Below are 16,599 nucleotides of genomic sequence, written 5' to 3' on the forward strand. Positions count from 1 at the left end.
ATCACCTGTGACGGGTTGTAACTCCCTAGCCCGTCACAAATGAGGTCATACCAGTGACAGGTTGGAAGTCAAACTTGTCACTGTCTTACCTGTGACGGCTTAAAATTCCGGCCCGTCACAGGTGAGGTGATACTTGTGACGGGCCACGGCCAGATGCCTCACCAATGACGGTAAACCTAACGACCCGTCAAAGGTGACGGTCATCTGTGACCAATTTATAAACCCGTCACTAATGTGCCGTTATAGATGTAGGGTTCTGGCGTAGTGCTTAATCTTCGCTCTCAGCTGTGATCAATGACAGGAACACACACACATCATCAGCCCCTAAAACCAGCAACCATGCATGCCTACTCTACACTCAACAAATAAATATACAAATCATGCATGCATGTTCTTCATATCGGTTATCTGGTCAATCACACAATCACCATCAAACAATGTGTGAGATTCTCTTGTTACTTAGGTACCAAGAAGTTATGCAAGAACAAGCTAGATCACGCACATAATTAATTATGTAGCTAGCTAGCCGCCATGCGAGCGTTCAAAGCTATATCCACGTACTGGATCATCCACAGCGCGAATTCAGAAATCGCAATAATTTAAAATATTCTCACGCAAAATCGTCTATAAATTCGCATCAAAATCTGAACCCAAAACATTCCATCATCGCATGCTTTGCATTGCTCTCCCTTCTAAAAAACAATCAGAAGTCGCAGACAAGAAAGAGACGAAAATGTCTAACACCTACGTGTCCCATGTCGCTGTCGTTGTAATCCTGGCAATGGCTTCCCAGTGCTTCGCTGCCACCACCGGCGCCGGCAATGGCGTCTCGGGCGCGGACGCCGGACGCCGCGCGCGCGCCGCGCAGACGGTGGCGGGGATCCTGGCGGTGCACAACGAGGCGCGGCGCGCGGTGGGCGTGGCGCCACTGGCGTGGAGCGCGGGCATCGCCCGGTACGCGAAGGGGTACGCGGCGTCGCGGCGCGGCGACTGCGCGCCGCGGCGCTCGCCGCTGTTCAACTTCGGCGAGAACGCGTTCGTCGGGAAGGGGCGGCGGTGGAACGCGCCGGCGCTGGCGGCGGCGTGGGTGGACGAGGGCCGGCGGCGGTACAACTACGGCAGCAACACGTGCGCCGGCGCGGCGGCGCCCGCGTTGTCCGGGTCGTCGTCGCCGTGCACGCGGTACACGCAGGTGGTGTGGCGGAACACGACGCAGGTCGGGTGCGGCCGCATCGTGTGCGACTCCGGCGACTCGCTGCTCGTCTGCGACTACTTCCCGCCGGGGAACTACGGCACCGGCCGACCATACTGATCGTGTTATACATATAGTGCCGTGCCCCGGAGAATAATCACATACTCACTCCGTCCTTAAAAAAAAAATCAATTTATACGGACAAATTTGAACCAATATATGTATGTGTTCATCTTTACAAGTTATTTTTTTTATGAGACAGGGAGTGTAGGTCGTTGTGCATGCGAGTGAATTACTATCCTGCCCAATAAGCCGTTGTGCTCTAATGCTTGTGCATTATATATGATTTTCTTCAAATATAATTTAATTGTGAATTAGTACAATTTGATCTGTAATGTCTTGAGCTAAATTGTGAAGATTATGCTCTCGTATTCATTTTTCTGAAAAACAACGAACCAAACAATATTCAAAGCATAGAATATCAATATATATTTTAAATACTTTAGACTAGATATATACATGACAATTTATGTTTAGAATAGGCATGAAACAGTATAATTTTATCATCAGGTTTTGTGAAGAATGTATATCTACGGATATTATTGCTATACTGAAGGCTTTGTAAATGTTCAAAACGATACGTTTACACGACAGGATGAAGTAAATTAGAGGCAATCAGACAGACTAGCATATTTGTTTGCACCAGCGAGAGCGGTGGTGTCAGACATGGCTGTGCCTCGACGCAACCTGGGGTATGCACAGACCTAGCGTTGCCCCACGAGGCCACGACACAAAACTCAAAGAGATGCCAAGGACAAATACAAGATGTTACGTGTATTCGAATGGAGATTTATAGATAGAATGAGTTTTTTATTTTGTATTATTTTGTATTGGTGTCTATTAGTCTGTGATTGCTTATGTTATGTCAGCATGTGGGTAAGGTTGTTTGTGAGCATCATCATTGGGCCATGGATTTTTGACCTGAAGATACAAAGCCAGAGCATGATGACAATAACAACCACAAACATGAAATTAGAGGATATATCATTATAAACCTGGTAGAACATTTACCTTGCCTATCTCATGGAGGATTGGAGGCACAACTTCATACAACTTTGAGACCTGAAAGGAAATAATATCAACAGCTCATAACTCCCCTACCCTCACTCTTTTCACAGTTACATGAATTTATTTTGGCTTCTCGGATTGGTTGTCATATAGTTTTTTTGGAGTTGGGCAAGGGGAACCGGTGGCACGCCGTTCCAGCGACCATGGCATTGTTTCCCTTGTGCATGGTGATCCCCTCGTGTCCGGTTCTGTCAACTGGATATGGGCGGTGAGGGCATGCATGTAGGACACGCACACAACATGTTTTTTTCGTAAAATCCCCTAATAATCGGAGAAATCGTGAAGCAATACTTCCACCATTTACGAGAAATATAACATAAAGAAAAGAATATGCCGTTTTTAGAGATGGCGCTGAAATCCTATTAAGAATGTCCGCATTATTGTCATTACGAACTTGTTCGTCTCAACAGTTTCGACTTTCGAGTCTAGTTTGCTCGTAACCACGAGCGATCAATCCAAGTAATAAACAACTTATTAACAGTCATTAATCAATCGAAATTAACACTCCCCCTTGCATAACCCCGGTAATAAATCCCATGAGTTAAGAATACAAAGTAAAATTCAAAAGCCAAACCCCCACAAAATTAACAGCAGCAATTAATTAATCAATCACCGTAGTATATAATAACCCCGAGTTCACCACAACTTCTCCACAAACAAATTAATCAACCAACACACCATGTCTCCCTTCTACTGCTGCCTCGCCGCCGTCCTGTCGCTGGCGTCGGCGTCGCCAGCCGCGGCGTCCATCTCGGTGTCCGCCGCCGCGGAGCCTCCGGCCAACAGTTTGTTGCCGGCGGAGCAGTTCCTGCGGGCTCACAACGAGGCCCGCGCGGCGGTGGGCGTGCCGCCGCTGGCGTGGAACGCGACGATCGCGCTGGACGCGCAGCGGTACGCCGGCGAGCTCCGGGCGAGCTGCGAGGCGCGGCCGGTGTGGGCGTGGGGCACCGACGGCTTGTACGGGCGGAACCTGTACAGGGGGAGCGGCCCGCGGGTGCGCGCGGGCGCGGACGCGTCGGCGCGCTGGGCGGAGGGCGCGCGGTGGTACGACCGCGACGGCGACTCGTGCGCGGCGCCGCCGGGGCGGTGCTGCGGCGAGTACACGCAGATGGTGTGGCGCGCCACGACGCAGATCGGGTGCGCGCGCCGGTTGTGCCGCTGCCTGGGCGACACGTGCCCTCTCGTGTTGGACACCGTCGCCGTCTGCGAGTACTACCCGCCGGGCAACATCGCCGGCCAGCGCCCTTACTAACGCATATATATGCCGCGGTATATATATGTAGCACATGCACGTGCGAGCTCATAAAATGTTGTGGTGTAATAACACGTGCGTGATCAACTTTCAAGAACGTTTTTGTTCTTGCATTGGAACAAATGTTTGACAAATTAATACTACATATAAAGCCGTCAAAAACTGAGAAGCACGTTCTAACTGTTGAAGAACTCTACTCCCTGTTTTTTAATATATTATTAAAGCACAGTACAAGCACGGACGTTTTTAATGAAATGATTGTTACGGTTCGTATTCCTCACGCCACTACTTAATGTTCTCAACGACATTCAAAACAATTGGTTTTCGCGTGGACACTGCCACGCTGGTCACTTCCTCCTCAGAAGATGAACCGCTATACGCCGATCATGTCCTCCACTACCATGGCTCGCCTCTCTATCTCCCATGCCACATATTTTTATTCTAATAAATAGGGGACTGAGGACAATGGGAGTTTTATCGCCACCCACTTGTGCTCTCACTTACTGCGCCTCATGACCTCCTCCCCATTCACTCTAGCCATACAAGGTTTCACCACTCCATCTGCAGAGCATGAAAACTAGTTAGGAGGATAACAACAGCGACAACACCTCAGATAAAATTTTCAAAACTTTGGAAATTATTATTGTGGACGGCTTCTACAGATAACCGTCTGCAAAATTCTTTTTTACGGACAACTAGTCCGCTAGTTTAAATATTTTGAACTATTTATAGACAAACCGGGGCCCACCGATTTATACAGGTGACGCTTTGACACATCTACCTATGAAAAGAGTTTTCGTAGGTGGTTATTGAAGACATTCACCTTTGAGAACTTTTTTACAGATGGGTGTTTCAGACATCACTTACGAAAAATTAATTAACCATAATAATAGATAGTCTCAAGTACTTCATAGTTCTAATTCCTCGAGTTTAATCCACTGGAAATGACCAGTGCTAGCATTATATTACCCGCCATATCTAGCAGTGCCGCCATGGGTGCTTGGTAGATACGCACTCTACCTACTCTTCCACTACGCCTCCTCCACCTGCACTAAAGCAAAGGCAACGTCTCCATATCTAGGTGAGGACTGTTTTGTCGGATCTGCACTTCTGTGCGCCTGTACGGTTGTGCCCTGTGCGATGCGATGTCATCTGCCGAGTTGTCTATGACGCTGCAACTCCTCTCGTCTCTCGGGCATTTCTGCTTCTAGGTAGGTCATAGGCAGATACTAGACTACTAGTATTAGGTGTTGACCGCCCACCATCATGGACCCCTGGCGATCGCCTCGGCTACATAGCCCCAGGGCCGGCCCTGGCTTTTCCTGATCTATCCCGATTTTGCTTTTATCAGAGTATCAAGCTTGCTTGTATGATGATAGTACATTGCTTTGTTACCTTTTTGCTCGCTGCCTAGTGCTGCAATACATCGATTCAGTTTCTTGCTTCTATATGCTTGTTTATATTAAATGCATGGGAGGAATTAGGAAATTACGGAGGAAATCAATTAAAGGAAAAAAATATTTCACTGCATTTTATATCTTTTATTTGGTCGGTCGGCCACATGTGCTTAATAAGTTATGAAAATCTTATTGCTTCTACGTATGTGTATGTTGTGTGGATGTGATAATAAGGTTGTGATACGTGTACTAGCCAATCATCGTGCCTAAACTCTTCGGATATTCCGGAATTCCATCCCTAGGTCCCGACATTAATTTTATTTCCTCCTCTTTTATTACTATATCTTTGCGAGGCAACTACGAATCGGGCGTCGGATTTTTGAGAGAAAAATCGGGTCCCCCTCCTGTGCGCTCCCCTCTACACATTCATTGCATGAATGCTGCATGCCAGCTACTTGCTTCCTATGCCTACATCTCAGCTACATGCAATATCCAATACTACCCTCACTTTCCCCTATCGATGCATATCTAGCTTTTCTTAACATGTTTTAAATTATTTTTTCTCTTAAATTATTAATCCCATATACAAATAATGCAATATGATTGCATAGTTGTATTTTTTTTAATTAAATCTTTACAACAAGATCTAACATAACTATATTTTAATGAAAATAATTAATTGATGCTTTATCACTTATAAAAAATTGTTTCAATTTGCTTCATAAGATGTTCCAGAGAGATGCAACATTCAAAATATAATAACTGCAAGACCGTCAACCATTGCATATGAAAGCTATTCACACTTTCACAGTCGGTGTAGCATAACTTCCCTAGTAAAAAACCATGAGTTAAAAGTACAAATTAAAAGCCAAAGGACTCACAAAACGGCAGCCATTAATTAATAAGAACCCCCGCTATATATATACAATCGCGAGTTCACCACAACTTCACCCCGAAACCACCATGTCTCCACTCTACTGCTGTCTCGTCGCCGTCCTGTGCCTCCCGCGGGCCTCCGCATCGCCGGTGGCGGCGGCATCCATCTCCGTCTCCGCCGTGCAGACCCCCGTCGAGCCGACGCCGGTGCAGTTCCTGCGGGTGCACAACGAGGCGCGCGCGGCGGTGGGCGTGCCGCCGCTGTCGTGGAACGGGACGCTGCAGCTGGATGCGGCGCGGTACGCCGGCGAGCTCCGGACGGAATGCAGCCTGCGGCCGCCGCCGCCCACCGCGGCGCGGGGAACCGGCGACGGCGCCGCCGTCTACGGCCGGAACCTGTTCAAGGCGTACGGCCGGCGCCACACCGGCGCGGAGGTGGCGGCGTTCTGGGCGGACGGCCGGCGGTGGTACGACCGCGACGCCGGCCGGTGCGCGGCGCCGCCCGGCCGGACCTGCGGCGCGTACACGCAGGTGGTGTGGCGCGCCACGACGCAGCTCGGCTGCGCGCGCCGCACCTGCCGCAACGGCGTCGACACCGTCGCCGTCTGCGACTACTACCCGCCGGGCAACATCGTCGGCCAGCGGCCATATTGACGATGATCTCATCTGTTTCTGCGACACACGACACGCAATGAAATGTAGTACATACGATCGATGGTTCTGGTGAGTGATTGAGTTTTTGGAACAAATGTTTGGAGAAATATATGAAACATGCTCCAAAGAAAATTAAAGGGATACTCTAAGATAATTAAATATGGAGATTTAATGATGGCAGCTGCGATGAGGATTCAAATATGTATTGTCATCGGAGCTAGATTTGTTCGACCTCTCCATTTCCCATAATCTTGCCGAACAACTCTACTCTCTCCCAAGTCCGACCCAAACACGGATAAATGAACTTTTTTTACAAGGTTATATTTTACCTGGCCTCTATATCCAATCGGATGTATGTGAGCCTTTTTAAATTGGGAACTTAACCCCTCAAAACAACTCAATCTGAAATTTACTCATATGGAGATTTAAATTCAGATAACCTTTTTACATTAGGAACTTAGCCTATCAAACAACCCAATATAAAATTCGCTCATATAAAGATTTGAACTCAGAGCCTTGAGGTGCTACTCAGGTCACATGCCCTTCCGCCCGATAAAAGAATCTGGTGATCGGTGTTGCAGACACCTTATCGCTGTTGCTTGAATAAGTAGGAACAACAATCTTGACAAAATTAAAAAAATACATTTTTTAAAAAATTGGCCTTTTTTTCTTTTGTTTGGCACAAATGCAAGGTAGTTGTGTGGTTTGTAGCGAATCCAGAAATTTTCTTATGATGTAGAAGGAGCAGCTGGACCAGACTTGGCATGGGCCAGTTTTCACATTGAACACTCATTTTTCACGAAAATAAAACAAAACAAAATAAAATTCTGATGGTCGGTGATGGCTGAGTTAAAAATACAGTTATGGTAATACATCATTCTACACATTTGAAGGGGGCAAATCACACGAATTCCCTACCTTCCATTATGCTTCTAGATTCATTGTTCGTCCTCTATCTGTTGAGCTCCGACGAGTGATGAACTTGGCAAATTTTGTACATATTCCTCAATCTTAAATAAATATGGTTGGTCTATCTTGACCGGCCCGACAAAAAAAATGAACTTGGAAGAGGAAGTGGGAGGTGTTCCCGACTTAGAGGGATAAGAGGTGAGGATGAGAGTAAGGGATGGTGGGCTGGTGGCCATGGTGGAGTGGCAAGGCGGTGGTACCAGTAGCCTCGACAGTGGGAGAGAAGGTCGGTGGACTTGTGTTGGCGGGGACGTGGGATCTAGAGTGGTTAGGGCGAATCGTTAAGGACGGGGAAGAAGGTGCAGGGGCACTCTGCTACTGTTCGGAAGTTGATATTTTTTGCTCTGGAAGTTGATATTTTTTCTTTTCGGGATCAGTTTTGGAATATATGATGATCTTTAATGTGCATAATTAATATGGATATATTCTTGTATCTAGAAACAACAGATACAGTTAATAAATAGGTCATGGGCCACTACAAATTGGAGATATGCACATCCAGCTTGGCATTTATAGCATATATTCATCAGTGCAGTCATGGGGCCAGGCCACTAACTGTTTGTTGGGGCATTTTCTACTTCAAGGTTATAATGAAACAGCCTCAAAGATTTAAGGGGCTTTTTCGACCTTTTCATTTTCAAATCCCAACTAAAACAGCTTTCATTCCCCTGGAAGAGCTCGTAGGAACAAATTGTATCCTTATCACCTAATTGTAGGAAAGGTTAATCATGAATGAATTTTAACATGTTTCATCTTACATATATCAATTGCTTTGCTCCATATCTTTCTCTGTAAATATTAACATCTTGCATTATATCAAAATATGAACATATTGCACAATTACTTGAGGAAAGGTTTGCAAACATAAGAACAAGAAGAGGTAGAGATGAAGACAAAAAGGTCTTTATTGGTATATGGGAATTTTGTGCTATTATTGTTGTTTGCTACACATCCCTTGGAAAAGCTGACCATATTTGTCACCTTGTGATGACACATGAAGCACTTGCTACGATGAAAAAGCTCTTGCATACCAAAACCACCTTGCACAGAAAAAAATGGAATGTCCAATATAGAAATCCTTACCAACAATCGTTTGAAAATTGGAAATTGTTATAGGGAAATAACTTGAATATATCTTGAGAAAATATATTTAAAGATCATTGATTCAATCCAACAATGCTAATATATTAATTGAAAATGTTAGCACACGAAGACATATGTTTCATGGGAACCAAAAGCGTAAATATGCTTAAGTGGAATATATTTTTCATAAATGACTAGTTTAAAACATTTTGATGACCACGGACCCAAACATGAGCAATTCAACATTTAAATAATTCTTTTGGGGGGAATATTAGCAATTCCAGCCGGGCTTGGTCTGGAGGACACGACAACAGTAGTGATGGAGGCGGCTGTGCTGCACACGGAGCAACGATGGATGTGGCGGTGGAGGGCTAGCCCTCTAGCTTGGGCTTCTGCGGTGCCGCCAACCGGCCAGACATATGCCACCGTCACTGTCATTTGTCGCTCAAGCACAGATATTGTCATTTGTCGCTCAAGCACAGATATCGGTGACGCTAGTAGGCACCACACACCATCATGGAGGTGATATGTGAAATATCGATAGTGACATTCCCAATGTTGTAGCCTGCTACAAGGCGTCTCATTGGAGGTTCCCTATTGGTGCGGCATCCTTATGGCGATGTCTGTGTTGGTTGGGTTTGATGGCAATGGTGGCATTTGGATGAATGACTGATTTATATAACTCAATTACTCTCCGAGTTATCTTCCGCTTTGAACGTCAGTCACCTGTAGTTATGGGACCGAAATTTGATCGGCAGGAGTCGGCCGCTGATTTCTGGGTTTTTGCTTTTCTGGTTTTAGGAAAATAAGGACTACATACATACATCTGATTAAGTTGTCGATAGAAATAATGGTTATGCATGAACAACTATATATAGAAATCTTGATCTCTTTAAGGTGGTAAACTAAGTAGTTTTCTTATACTATGTAGGTAATAACTGACTACGAGTGGGCTCCACCGGCCTGTCGGTGAACCAAAGCAAGACATGCATGGTGGCTTGTCCGTTTGTGCTAGCCATTGGCAAACGACAGTGTGGCTAGGGTGTAGTCCACCTGGGAAGGGCCATGAGTTCATTGAACTCATGTACACATCTACATAGCAGATCTAGGGGTGGTCCTCGTTATCCCCGTGCTCCCAGGACCACCTAAAAAAATCCTAGCTCAATGCATATATAAGTATATATATATGTGAAAATAAAATTTTGAAAAAAGAAAAAAAAGCTTCTTTATTAATGTATTATGATGCATATTTGATCAATTTATACTTCTAACTTGGACCATCCATATATAGATACGCCGGCCTTTGCATATCTACTAGAGGTTGCGGTGTGCAAGAGGAGACGAGAGAGCGAGAGGGGTGCAGCAATTGGCTCGATGTGGGTCTATGGCCCTAGGCATCATTGACAAGGGTGGATATGAGAAGTGACTGAAATATCATATGTGAAATGGATGAAAACATATGGCAGGTTCTTCCACTCATGCGCTACCTGTACATACATTGCTGTTAATTTTACTATGAGGACAGGAGGTCACGGTGAACACACATGGTGAACACATGATAAAAATTGCATAGCCGTGTATGGTTGTATTCTACATTTAACCTTACTAACAAATTTAAATAGGCACCAATGTATTTGACAAAATTATATAATTTGTGCAGATGGCTATATGGATGCTACTTCATACTCCCTCTATCCAAAATTCTTAAGCATATTTTATTTTTTGGTTTTTTTTCCAATTGAGATGGTCAGATTTGTAGTTTTCATGTGCATAGTTAAATTGTTGACTAGAACCCAAGCAACTATCTGCAAATACTTCGTTAGTTTGTTACGTGGAGGATGAGTTAATTCCTCCATGATTTTGGTGACAAAAGAAATATGACTTTTGGGTGGATGGAGTATTTATTAGAATGTTTATGAAATTTTGTATTGTGCTGAAATGATAAATATTTTTTTCAAGTCTTAGCTATTTACATGCAAATAAATTTATTAATGCAAAAAAAGTAGAAACCAGGCTAGGATAAATTCATAGAAGGAAGCCATTAATACTCACATCATCCAACCATATCATAATTAGACAATAGGCTATATTAGATTCTTATAAGGAAGCAATTAATACTCACATCGGCCAACCATATCATAATTAGAAAATAGGCTAGGATAAATTCATATAAGGAAGCAATTAATACTCACATCGGCCAACCATATCATAATTAGAAAATAGACTAGGATAAATTCATATAAGGAAGCAATTAATACTCACATCGTCCAACCATATCATAATTAGAAAATAGGCTAGGATAAATTCATATAAGGAAACAATTAATTCTCACATCGTCCAACCATTTCACATTTGTGAACCATGAATGAAAAATCTTTAAAAATAGAGGCGATTAATGCATAGCAAAAACAGAGGCAATTAATGTAGAGCCAACTAGTCCCAGTGAAGAATAAATAAATGCAAAATTTTGTCACTTACCCCCTTCTTTTATATTAAAATTGAAGATAAAACCTATTGGCTTATATGTCAGTGACCTTATATGACTCATATGTCGATGATATAGGAGGGTATGTCCAAGAATTATAAATTAAGGGAGGGTGTATGACCAAATCTCTCATAATAAATTAGATGTATCCGAGGCATGTTGAACATGTTTGCCTTTCTTGAAAGCATAAAACCACCCACCCTCCCCTTTCCCACCTCACATGTCCCACCTCTTCCCCACCCCATCCCCTTCTCTCACTTCAGATCGACAAAGAGTTCTATATAGTAGAGAGAGATAGAGAGAAAGCTAGGGATATTGAGAGTCTGACATCTGAAAATTAGCTATTTGAAATCTAGAGAGTTGAGAAGTTCAGGAGAGTAGAGGGGGAGAGAACCGCGTAATCAGATGGCTTCGTCATCAAATCCATCAAATCTTCCCTGCTCTAGTGATGGTGTATGCATGGTATGCAAGGTGCTTACAACAGAGGTAGAGCAGCTGCGTTGTAGCACCTGTGCCACGCCATGGCATACTCCCTGCCTCTCCAGCATACCGCCCCTTACAGATGTGGCCCACTGGGTCTGTCCAGATTGCTCCGGTGATGTCACAGCCAGCTACCCGCCATCTGATGTTGTTCGTCCGGAGAGCAGCCTCATCGCTGCGATTCGTGTGATTGAGGCAGATCCGGTGCTGTCCATCCAAGAGAAGGCTCGTCGTCGCCAGGAGCTTCTTGGCCATGCCGGTGATGCAGGGGCTGCAATAACTGAAGCTGTTGGGGAAAACGTAGAGGACAGTGAGAGCAACAATCCTTTGTCTATGCTGAACAAGAACATCAACTGCTCATTTTGTATGCTGCTTCCAGAGCGACCTGTCACTGTAAGTATGATTGCTCTTTTGCCAACCCTGTCAACCTTTCCTTTGGAACAGCCTAGAAAAATATAGAAATGTTTCCATGAGGCACTACATGTCATAATATGTAAGCTCATAAAGTGTAAGTTTGTACCATTACTTAGATCTCAGATCACACTGAAGATAGGTTCCTATTAGCACACAAATAAATTATGATTAAGTTGTTCTGATTTTATTTGAATTGATCTACAATTGCTGTACTTCTACTGCAAATTACATCAAGTATGATATATACATGAAAATACAGGGAGCTACTGGATTGTTGGTTTCTCCATCTATTTAGCCTGTTTTACTGCTCTGAGATATGCCTCTGTGGATGCAATTGATCTCCTTTGACTTTTGCCAGTATCTCCTCTTCCTTCTCGACAGTTGTGTCCTCTCTTCAGCAGCACCCACCTTCCCGATGTTTCTTGCCAACTTTATAATTTTCACCTTGTTAAGAACCTTTCTCTCTTGGTTTCTATCAGGCTATAGGATCTTCCAGTTAGGAAAGAGCTATGTATAGTTTTCTTCTATAGGGACAGTGATCATTACATGCATGGCATCTCGTTGCTTATATGCTAGCCCTCCTCCTATGAGCTTAATTTATGTTGCCATCGATCTGTCTCAACCTGGAAAATTTACATTACAAAAATGTCATGCACATATTCGTAGCCAAAGTCACATATGATCGCCTCCTATTGCCTTGCATAGCTAATAGTTCTGCATTCAGTATAACTTTCTAATACAATACCTATTGCCATTTGCACCCACTATGAACCATGCACAACTAAGTCGAATCAACCATGCACATATGTGTTTTGGATATTTGTATTATCTCGACAATTTTTAATCTGCTCCTTGTTAGCAAGAACGCCTCGTTTAATAGCATATGCATTTGTCTGGTACCATAATTTATCACAGTGAAATGACTAATGATCTCACAAAAAGTGGTTTTGTTCATGTTACTTATTATCTCCGTCCTTTATTTAAATATTGAAATTTGTGGAAGCTTCATTTATTGTTTACAAAGGATATATTTCCATGGACAGACTAGTCGGCTGAGACTCATTATTATCTGGCTAGTTCATTTTCATGTTATTTTTCATGTAACTACATTATTATCCTATGAAGATAATGCTAATTAACCGAATACATAGGAATTTGAACACCATTTATACCTGTGTTTCAGAATATTTTACTTTGCTGAACATCAAATTCCATTATTATAGCATCCATGTCCATCAATTGTCATCACATAATATTTTCCTTTGCTTACATGTATTGTGCAGACACCATGTGGCCACAACTTCTGCCTGAAATGCTTCCGAAGGTGGATTGAAAATGGTAAAAGAGCTTGTGTGATCTGCCGAGCACCTATTACACAAAAAGTAGCACAAGATCTAAGAATTAACTTGGCACTAGTCCAAGCTATCCGCATGGCCAAGGCTGCAAACAATGCTAGCACAACTGGTGAAACAACGGTTTATCATTATAAAGAAAATGAAGATAAACCTGACAGAGCTTTCACTACTGAAAGAGCAAAGAGAGCTGGAATGGCAAATGCTTCAAGTGGACAAATATTTGTGACTATTGCACCAGACTATTTTGGTCCAATTCTTGAAGATCATGACCCAAGGAGGAACCGCGGTGTTCGAGTCGGGGACCATTGGAAAGATAGAATGGAATGTAGACAGTGGGGTGCTCATTTCCCTCATATTGCTGGGATTGCCGGCCAATCTACACATGGGGCTCAATCAGTTGCCCTCTCAGGAGGTTATTTAGATGATGAAGATCATGGAGAGTGGTTCCTCTATACTGGAAGGTTTAATATTACTACCTGACCTTGCATTGCGATTTGTTTCTGTGGTTTATCAAAAACTAGTTAATCCATTATTTTCTACATTTGGCAGTGGAGGAAGGGATCTCAGTGGAAACAAGCGAACAAGCAAGGAGCAGTCTTTTGATCAGAAGTTTGAGAAGCTGAATGCTGCATTACGTGTTAGCTGCTTAAATGGCTATCCCGTGAGAGTTGTACGGTAATGTTTTTTTTTCTCTGTGTGCATCCATGACAAATTTAGTGTTAGTTTATGTAAAATCATCATTATATTATTTCCTATGGGTTGCTTCCGGGACCATCACAAAAAATCAAAGCCATCGCAGAAGGATGTTCTTCTGGTAATGCACGGAGAATATATGTAGACCTCTATATGTTGCAAGATATTATTTGTTCCATTATTGTTATGTAATTATGATACGTTGCGAATAACTGTACTCACACAAGGTTATTGTCTTTTAAGGCTTTCAGTGTTACTTTTAGTATGTTTCCACTACATCTAATACGAACAATCTTGTTTCATTTCTTTGGAAAAAGTAATCCTAATTTTTGTTTTTGTATATGTTGTTCTGTTTGTTTATTAAAAGGTCTTTTAAAGAGAAGCGCTCACCATATGCTCCAGAGTCTGGTGTTAGGTATGATGGAATCTATAGGATTGAGAAATGCTGGAGGAAAACTGGAGTTCAGGTATTTATAGTCTTCATGAAACATTACAGATATTTTTTGTGTAGGCTGCAATGATTTTTTTTTTTAGATTTACAAAACTGAATGTATCCAAAATTATAGTTTATCAACTTATCAATATAAGTGATGATTGTTGGAGTTTTTGTTTTTTGGCCTCAGGGTACATTCAAAGTGTGCAGGTATCTCTTTGTGCGGTGCGACAACGAGCCAGCACCATGGACTAGGTTTCTTATATATCCCTTATCTCATGTATACATTGCTATTGTTATTCTATTTATTTACTTTTCCATTTAATTTTCTATATTTACTTGAAGTGATGAACATGGAGACCATCCAAGGCCATTACCAGATATCGAAGAGCTGAAAAATGCAATTGATATTACTGAGAGGAAAGGAAACCCAGCATGGGATTTTGATGTAAGTTGTTGTATTATGTTCTCAGAAAAAATATTAGCTTGCACATATTGTGACATCTCCTTTTTCTTGTTATAGGCAACAGATGGATGGAAGTGGATGATTACTCCACCCATCAGCAGGAAGGCTGTCGTAACTGGAGATCCTAGAGGCAAGAAAATGCAAGGAGCAGCAAGGCATATAAATAACTTGTCAATGAGAGAAAGGCTGTTGAAAGGTTTTTTTTTTTCTTTTTTTTGTCTATGAATTGCAGTTCATAGTAGTGGCTGCTTGGCATTGCATTTCCATTGATTTCAGTCATATATTTTCTTTATTGTAGAATTCAGATGCTCCATATGTAGGAACGTGATGGAAGAGCCAGTGACAACACCGTGTGCTCACAACTTCTGCAAGAAATGCCTGCTTGGGTCATATGATAATCTTTCCCTTACAGAGGAGAGAAGCCGTGGTGGTCGGACCCTCCGGGCACGAAAGATTGTTAAAAAGTGCCCTTCTTGTCCAAGTGATATCGCTGATTTCATACAGAATCCTCAGGTACAGTAAAATAGTAGCAAAAATTAATTTTGTATAGATTTTAGTCATTTTTTTTGCGAGGGATTTCAGTCATCTTTCCCATTCTTAGATGATGTATTCTTTGTTGTAAGGTAAACCGTGACATTATGAACGTTATTGAATCACTCCAAAAAGAAGCTGAGAAGGAAGATCATGCTAGGGTGAGTGGAGAAGGCAGCAGTGCAGCACTTGTAGATTCTGATGATGAAAATGACACTGCTTGGGAGAACCAAGATGATGGTAATCTGGATGAGGGAGGTTGCAACAATCCTGAGGACATGATAACTGAATCTGTTGATTTGAATTCTGTTACTAATGTTGATAATACTGAAAACAAGGTGGAAGTTCAGCAGCCTCACAAGCGTACCGCCGGTGCCGGGAAGGGGAAAGGTGGCAAAAGGGCTAGGACAAGCTCTGCACCAGGTGATACAGATGCTAGGAATGTTGTGACTTCAACTGAAACATTGGATGGAATAGCTGCTGAGAATGTGGCTGATTTAGTACAGACTGAGGATTGCACTTTCACTGGTGTGGAAAGAGCCGACCCCAATGCCTTGGAAGTTGATGGCAAGAATATGATTCCAGACTTTTCAGAAGCTGAGAAGGTTAACCCTAAACAGGATCAAGAAGTTCTTCCATGATGTGTTTCCTTGCATACTTGGGATGTTTAAAAGTTTTTAAGAAGTAGTATTATCTTATTATCTTTGGTGACATTCAGATTGGGATGATATCATTTAATTTGGGAATAATTGAACTCATAGTGGGGGTGCAACTTTCACTTCCTCAGGTTCAGACATTAAGCTGCTGCATTATTGAAACTTGAAACATATGCAAATTGCTTGTGAAGTTTTTTTTGTATTCTTCCTCTTTTGTTATCCCTTTTTCTTTGATTATATTTGTTTTGCTTGCCCTGTTTACTTTGCAAAAACTAGCTCGGACTGAAATGATTCATGGGTCGTGAAATGGAAGAAATAGTGGTGATATATATTGTTGTTGCATTGATTCCCAGTTTCTTTCACGGTATAATGCAGTGGTGGATTTACCACCCGGCTTGGGCGGGCAGTTGTTCAGGCTATACGAACGCAAACTATCAAACTGGACTGATTTCTCTACGGTAAAATCCATGGATTTAATTACTTCCTGCACAAACCAAGTAGATTAGATTTAACTACTCTAGTTGGGCTGTACAAG

At 42.8% G+C, this 16,599-nt stretch overlaps 4 protein-coding genes across 4 annotated transcripts; all 4 read left to right on the forward strand.

The window, feature by feature from the left end:
* The first annotated feature begins 684 nt into the window (after positions 1–684).
* LOC127772240 (pathogenesis-related protein 1-like) lies at positions 685–1,479 on the forward strand. The gene has a single exon (XM_052298250.1). The coding sequence runs from the start codon at positions 734–736 to the stop codon at positions 1,310–1,312; it is 579 nt and encodes a 192-aa protein (XP_052154210.1). The 5' UTR covers positions 685–733; the 3' UTR covers positions 1,313–1,479.
* Positions 1,480–2,999: 1,520 nt separating this feature from the next.
* Positions 3,000–3,738, forward strand: LOC127772298 (pathogenesis-related protein PRMS-like). Its single transcript, XM_052298326.1, has one exon. It carries the CDS (start codon positions 3,000–3,002, stop codon positions 3,570–3,572), a length of 573 nt encoding a protein of 190 aa, XP_052154286.1. The 3' UTR covers positions 3,573–3,738.
* Positions 3,739–5,932: 2,194 nt separating this feature from the next.
* LOC127769399 (pathogenesis-related protein PRB1-3-like) lies at positions 5,933–6,499 on the forward strand. The gene has a single exon (XM_052294985.1). The coding sequence runs from the start codon at positions 5,933–5,935 to the stop codon at positions 6,497–6,499; it is 567 nt and encodes a 188-aa protein (XP_052150945.1).
* A 4,942-nt stretch (positions 6,500–11,441) lies between these two features.
* On the forward strand, positions 11,442–16,049 carry LOC127771821 (E3 ubiquitin-protein ligase ORTHRUS 2-like). Its single transcript, XM_052297761.1, has 9 exons — positions 11,442–11,909; positions 13,214–13,746; positions 13,835–13,960; positions 14,346–14,445; positions 14,602–14,621; positions 14,757–14,859; positions 14,935–15,073; positions 15,176–15,390; positions 15,501–16,049. Exons 1-9 carry the CDS (start codon positions 11,442–11,444, stop codon positions 16,047–16,049), a joined length of 2,253 nt encoding a protein of 750 aa, XP_052153721.1.
* Positions 16,050–16,599: the final 550 nt, after the last annotated feature.

Source organism: Oryza glaberrima, chromosome 4, assembly GCF_000147395.1.
Source record: "Oryza glaberrima chromosome 4, OglaRS2, whole genome shotgun sequence".
Lineage (NCBI taxonomy): Eukaryota > Viridiplantae > Streptophyta > Magnoliopsida > Poales > Poaceae > Oryza > Oryza glaberrima.

Coding starts and splice junctions, on each gene's coding strand:
- LOC127772240 (XM_052298250.1), top strand. CDS start 734: ATGTCTAACACCTACGTGTCCCATGTCGCTGTCGTTGTAATCCTGGCA.
- LOC127772298 (XM_052298326.1), top strand. CDS start 3,000: ATGTCTCCCTTCTACTGCTGCCTCGCCGCCGTCCTGTCGCTGGCGTCG.
- LOC127769399 (XM_052294985.1), top strand. CDS start 5,933: ATGTCTCCACTCTACTGCTGTCTCGTCGCCGTCCTGTGCCTCCCGCGG.
- LOC127771821 (XM_052297761.1), top strand. CDS start 11,442: ATGGCTTCGTCATCAAATCCATCAAATCTTCCCTGCTCTAGTGATGGT. Junction 15,074..15,175: donor GAGAGAAAGGCTGTTGAAAG/GTTTTTTTTTTT, acceptor TCTTTATTGTAG/AATTCAGATGCTCCATATGT. Junction 15,391..15,500: donor ATTTCATACAGAATCCTCAG/GTACAGTAAAAT, acceptor CTTTGTTGTAAG/GTAAACCGTGACATTATGAA.